The sequence below is a fragment of the Xenopus tropicalis genome, chromosome 1, assembly GCF_000004195.4.
Source record: "Xenopus tropicalis strain Nigerian chromosome 1, UCB_Xtro_10.0, whole genome shotgun sequence".
Classification (NCBI taxonomy): Eukaryota; Metazoa; Chordata; class Amphibia; order Anura; family Pipidae; genus Xenopus; species Xenopus tropicalis.
Window position 1 is genome coordinate 85,400,280 of NC_030677.2, and position 6,664 is coordinate 85,406,943.

The 6,664-nt window shown below is 35.7% G+C and overlaps 1 protein-coding gene across 9 annotated transcripts in view; it reads left to right on the forward strand.

The window, feature by feature from the left end:
• Positions 1–6,212, forward strand: part of sec31a (SEC31 homolog A, COPII coat complex component) — a 66,690-nt gene extending 60,478 nt beyond the window's left edge. For all 9 annotated transcript variants that reach the window (XM_012960801.3, XM_012960803.3, XM_018092797.2 and 6 more), the window contains 5 exon segments: positions 311–366; positions 2,017–2,289; positions 2,442–2,561; positions 3,575–3,646; positions 5,609–6,212. In XM_012960801.3, coding sequence (XP_012816255.1) covers positions 311–366; positions 2,017–2,289; positions 2,442–2,561; positions 3,575–3,646; positions 5,609–5,788 — 701 coding nt within the window. In that variant the 3' untranslated portion in view covers positions 5,789–6,212.
• The last annotated feature ends 452 nt before the right edge of the window (positions 6,213–6,664 follow it).

The window sequence follows — 6,664 nt, forward strand, 5'->3', positions numbered from 1 at the left end:
CCCTTTATTGTTAGTTTTTGCTTACAGATGCTGTAAGTAGAAATCTATTATGTATAGGGTTTATATTTGCACTGGCGATCTAATTAACTACTTAATTAAGCATATGTCCTAATCTGCGATTATGTGTATTTAATTTATAGCCATTTCCGTTTGGCTCATATATGCTATTGCTTTGGTAAATCACTGCCAAGGTGAACTTTATTTTATATTTATTTATTTGTTATAATTCTGTTCTATACACTGCAATCACAGACTACACAAACTTGATTTTAGTCTTAAAAAAAACTTACACAAAACTTATTCTTCTCAGGTCCTCTGAATGGATGGAATGATCCACCCGCATTGAGCAGGATTTCGAAAAAGAAGGTTGGTTCCATTTTTAAAGCAGATAACATATCATGTACATAATTTTCATTGTATTTAATAAACCAATGCTGTGATACATGAAGTACCAAAATACCTTGAAGTATAACTAGATTTGGTTAAAGTAAATTGTATTCTGCTTTTGCATAAAAAAATTGTGCATAACAAATGTATGATGCAGCGGGTAGTATATTGATTAAAAGTATATATATTTTTGCCTGCTGACAAGAGTATAGAGTATATTTGTATTTGTGTAACTGAAAAGAATTCCTTTCCATGAAGGTTAATATATATATATATATATATATATATATATATATATATATATATATATATATATATATATATATATATATATATATATATATATATATATATATATATATATATATATATATATATATAATATTATTAGTTTTAACTAGTGCCTGTTTTTTCACCTGTCTACCATAACTCTGTTTGATTACAGCCATTTAATAAAGAAATATGGAAAGCACACCAAAACATGTATCTACCTTTCATGCTTGTTTTTGCTGCTGCTCCCTGATCTAACAGTTTCTGGAATTGCTGTAAAGAATTGTTCACCATCCAAAGTATATAGGAACTTGGGGCAAAACAGATAAGGAAGGTGCATGGCTTATAGCCACATTCATTTAATAAAAAAAAAGAAACTGCACTTTCTTTTTTTCTGAAACAAATGTGGCTATGAGCACTGCACTTTCCTTATCTGTGTTGTTCCAAGTTCCTATATACATTGGATGACCAGACATTCCCCACCTTCAGCCCATTACTGAGCTTTGCCCCCAAAAAGGAACAAGATAATACGTCTGTTTTCATAGAATTAGGGGTTTTTTTGTTTTTTTTTCTTACAAATGAGAAGAAACTCTGGGGTGTTGTCCTTTTTTCCCCCATCTACCTTTGGATAGATGAAAGACGTTCAGCAGAGTTTTAGTTTACCTTTGTGTTGAACAGGAGATAAGTTACCAGCAGTTTCCATATTATGTGGCTGGATCATTCTGTCAGGTGGGGCCACAGAAGAGTGACTGGCAGGTAGGAGCATATGTGCAGTACAACATAATAAATACATATTAGTGGCTTGTTGAAAACTGAAACTTTGCATTGTATTGGTTGTCTTGTTTACTTATTTATCATTACATCAACTTGCTTCATACACTAAGTGCAATGTCCTTTATACCGGGACAGTAGTCGAGGCAGGCAGCAACAAAGAGTCTAAATAGCAGGGCGAAGAGTCAAATCGTAGGCAAACAGTATAGGCAAGGAAAGAACACAGGATAAAAGGAACACAGGAAGGGGCTCAATTGCACATATTCGGCTAATCAAAGTTTATATGGTAGCTCCTATAAATAACTGCATAGGTGGCATGTTTAGAAATGAATCCGCCTATAAATATCCAAGAAGGCAGTTCAATGGAAAACTATTAAATAATAATAGAGCTTTATCATCCTCTTTGATGAGAAACGCCTTTTATTTAACAGCAGTCTGAATGGCCTACAAAATTGCAGGAAATAGAAACTGGAAACTCAACAGAAGACACTACTGTGTTGAGAGGCGTAACAACAGTTATGTTAGAAATAACAGACAAAAAAAGTCTGCTTGAATTTCTTAAATTTGTAATACTTTTGTTTTTTCTAGGTCCTAGAAAATTATGTACCTCCACCTCCAATTACTGCTCCCATAATGAACCCTGTGACAGACCCAAGCTCCCAGCAGCAACAGATCCCAGCCTCTGGAACACAGATGCCCTCTATACCCTTTCAGCCTTCGACAATGCTTGTAGCACAACCTGGTACCCAGACTTCCTTTCCAATATCACAGCCCTGCAACAGTCAACCTGGACTGCCCCTTGAGTCCTCAAAGCCCAGTATGGAGGGTGCCCCTGGAGCACCCATTGGCAATACCATTCAGGTGATTTAAACTAGAACTTTAAACTTAGAAATAAAAAAAATAAAAAAACATTTATGAGCTTCTTACTAGCTGTTTGTTGACTGCTACACAGTGTTTGGAATGCTCTTTGTATATATGTGTAGCTAAATATAGTTTGTATTTGTGTACTACAGGCTATTCATACTCTACCAGCTGAAAAAATTGTCAAGAATCCAATTCCTGGAGAACACCTGATTCTAAAGACTACATTTGAGGCTCTTATCCAAAGATGCTTGTGTTCTGCAAATGACCCGGTATATAACATAAGATTGAATGTAGGGCAAAAACCATATGTTTAGATCAAATTTGATGTTAAATCATATTTTCTGGCCTGACTGACAAATCTCTGTATTTCTACAATTCTATCTTAACGGAACGGTCAACCATTCCATTAAGGCCAAAGAAAAGACAATGACTATACTATTAATGGGGATGTAAAGGCAAAAAATAAAATTACATTTTCACTTTTTATACTTCAAAAGAAACCTATACTTGGTACACTGTAAGTGGATTGCAAATGTTGAAATGAAAGATCCCAGTAGGGGTTGGATTAAGTTTTTGTCACTTAGCTGCTCCTTAAAGGGATTAAGATATGGGGAAAAAAATGTTGTTTTTGTTTTGTTTTGTTTTTTTCCAAAATGCAGCCTATTGTGCTGTCACTGCCCTGCTTTAGAGTAATAGCGCTCCTGGTAGAAAACTGTCCAACAGTAACTTCCAAGAACAATTACTTCAGGTCCTAAATAAATGATACAGTGAGAGACAGAGGGTACTGTCAACACAAATATATTAAATGCAGTAAGAGTCAGTAAAAACCTTAGTTTCCCGAAGCCTGGAGAAGTTTTTAACATTGTATAGATCAAAATGAATCCAGATATCATTTGCATTGATAAAAATGCTCCCAGATAAGAGAATAGCACCCAAGAAGAAATTAAAGGACACAAGCTAAGTCAGTTGAACAGATTGGGAAAAACATTGAGTAGGAGAAACAGCAGCTTATCTTAGTTGCAGTGCTGGCTATTTCTGAAAGCAGGGGGTCAGGCACAGTGACCTGATATGGCTGCCTATGCACCAACATTACAACTACTGGTCAAGAATAACATTTTAAATGATAGCATTAAATATTTGCAATGTACACTGTGTAGTAATAAAAACTACTCCATAAAAATAACTGAATCTCTTTAAATACTATAGTGTGTTTAGATTTTACACTGTAAAAAAATAGTTGAAAGAAAAATGGTTTCATTTTTTTTTTTTTTTTTTTTACCAGCAAACCAAGCGGAAGCTAGATGATGCAAATAAACGCCTAGAATATCTTTATGATAAACTGCGAGAGCAAACGGTAAGTGTGTATAAGCATGCCATATTGTTGTACTCCCCTAACAGAAATTAGCTGCTGACTAATTTCATAGGCATTATTTTCAAAGAAGAGGTTGAAGCTTAGCAGACCTTTATACAATAAACACTATTCCCAGCAGGATGTTTGACCAAAAATCATTTGCATATGATATATTAAAATAATACTATGCACTTATCCTTCTGCACATTTGCAGAGATTGACAGTGGAATGTAAAAATTACACAGAGAACAGCCATCTTTCCAATGCCACAGTGCATTGCCAGACTATCCATAATTATATTTTGTTTTCATTTTTAGGTATTAGCTGTGTAACCTCTGGCATCTATTAGAGGGTGAAATGACTAATGTAGCCTGTGTCTATGGACCACACTTTGCACAACTCTTTCCCCATTTCTTTCTCATTTTAGCATTCGTAATTTAATATCTTGAATCCAGTTGACAAAGTAGCTGTCACTGCTGCTTTGCCATAAGCTGGATTTTTGTGTAAAACTGAAATTCATAAGAGCACTCTGCAATTACACATTAATTGTGGTTGGTTAGATTAAAAAAACATGTGTAACCTTTCCTACTAGGTTTGTTGCTTTTTTTTCAGTTTCCAGATGGTCCACTTTCTAAGTAGGGAAAAACTTTATAAAAAAGCTCATTGCTGAGTTTAGACACCCTTTTCCAAAACCAGTCACCTTCACCTTGATAATGATTGTTAATTATACTTCTCTCACGCCCCTGTACATTATTTGTTTTTAATAACTAAGTTAATATTCTGTGCAGAAACATTAACTAAAGGCAAAATTATTAAAAATATTCAGCAACAGTTTTAGGAGTTTATTACGTGTTTGAGACTGAAACTAGTGGGTAATAATTTGTAAAAGAAAGATGATAATGATGTAAGGATTTTACAACGGGGACAGAACTGGAACTGGACTTTCAAATGTTAAAATATGTTCCCATATGGTTGCAATATGTATGTATGTATGTATAACTTTATTTATAAAGTGCCACAAGGGTACGCAGCGCTGTACAGTCTTACAGAATACAAAATTACACACAGGGAGGACAAGTGATATAATATATATATATATATGTATACATATATGTATTTAAGTGCCATGTGGTATGAGACACAGTAGGAAGGAGGTCCCTGCCCCGTAGAGCTTACAATCTGAGTCAGAATGGGCACATTTAATAAAAAAATGAATGTGTAATTATTTTTTTATTTGAATGATTTGTGTGGTTTTTTTTTTTTTGTTTTGTTTTTTCCTGACAAGTCCTAGTTTTCAATTAAAGAAATGGTTAATGAAACTATATTTAAAACGCCTGAGAGGAAGCACTATGGTAACTCAAAACATACTGAAGCTGAAATGTGTGTTTAATATAATTTTAAAATATTCTTTAATTCTGTGTTACAATGTTTGATCTGTTTTTTTTTTTAAGAAATGTTTTGTGATTTTCTTTGTCATCATGCACAATATGCAGTTTAAAGGAGACGGAAAGGCTAAATCACTGGGCATGTCACTGCCCAGTGATTGTAATTTGTTACCTAAAAAACCCTGCCCGGTGCTCCTGTTAGGAGACAACTGTACCGGCTGGGGTGTATGCCAGCCAGCGATTCTTCTTTCTGCTTCGGTCTTGGCAAATGTGTAGTAGAGAGCCAACTTTAACAAAAAGGCTGGCTTTTTCACTCAACTGTGCATCCATAGGCCCTGGGATTCTAAAGAAAGAAGACAGAAGGAAGAGGAACACACTACCATATACCCCAGGCCGGTAGAGTTTTACCCTAACAGGAGCACCAGCCAGGGGTATCAGGTAAGTGATAACAATCACAGGGGGTTCCCTAAAATTTGATTTAGCCTTTCCTTCTCCTTTAATATCAAGTTTAAGTAATGCTACAGATACAGTACAACTTAGTCTTATGTTCTAACTCTATCTTGCTACTTGCTTTTTTCAGCTTTCCCCTGCAATAATTGCAGGATTGCACAACATTGCCAGAAGTATTGAATCTCGGAACTACACAGAAGGACTAAACATACACACCCACATTGTGAGCACCAGTAACTTTAGTGAAACATCTGCTTTTATGCCAGTTCTGAAAGTAGTTCTAACCCAGGCCAACAAGCTTGGGGTGTAAAAATGTTTCTCAGAGACTTGATACATTGCTGCAAAGGAACAGTCCCTGCTTCCTCTTTTAGATGATGGACCAAGAACAAACATGTTTTTAATCTACTGCAACTCAAAATTGGCTGTGTCTTGCAAAGCAAATTTCTGCCTTTTTATTTTTGGACTAATGAATTTTACAAAGAAATTCTCCAGTGATCATTGTTTTTGATGAAATATATTATGTTGCGGAAACCAGTATTGTTTTATTAAATACCTGCCCATTTTTGTGGTATTTTTTTTTTTTAACTGATCACCATTTTCAAGGTACACGTGAAGCTCTTTGGAAAATTGTATCACGTAGAATAAAGTGTGTGACCACAAATCATGATGTAACATGCATTTCAAGCCAGTAGACCTGTACGATTTAAAATATATAATATATATATGTAACCCTTTCTTGGCACACTCACTTATTTTGGGCTGTATATATGCTTAAAACAGGAAATTGGTCCTCCTTTGCAGATAAAAGCTACTGGGAACTGGGATTTTAGTGCAGTGCCCCCACCTAGTGGACACTGAGGAGCACACCTCAAGGGGATTTATATAATGGTGTGAAAATAAAATAGCAATAACATGCAAACAGTAATAACCCTGCTTTGGAAACCTGTGGGGTTTTAGCCACTACTGGCTCAGTTTCTCCTGGAGGAAATACCCTTTCCCAGTTAAGTCCTGGCAAAGTCCCTTCCCCAGAGCTCTTTCAGTTTCCCCAGGTAGCGCTACCTGCCCCAAAGTACCTCCCCCTTTGAAATAGGCAGTTGCTCCCATGTAGCAGGCCACGAAAAACACCTTTCCCTCAGATGGATCACTCACTGGGAAATCCACAGGTAGTAAAGGCATCTAATAGCAG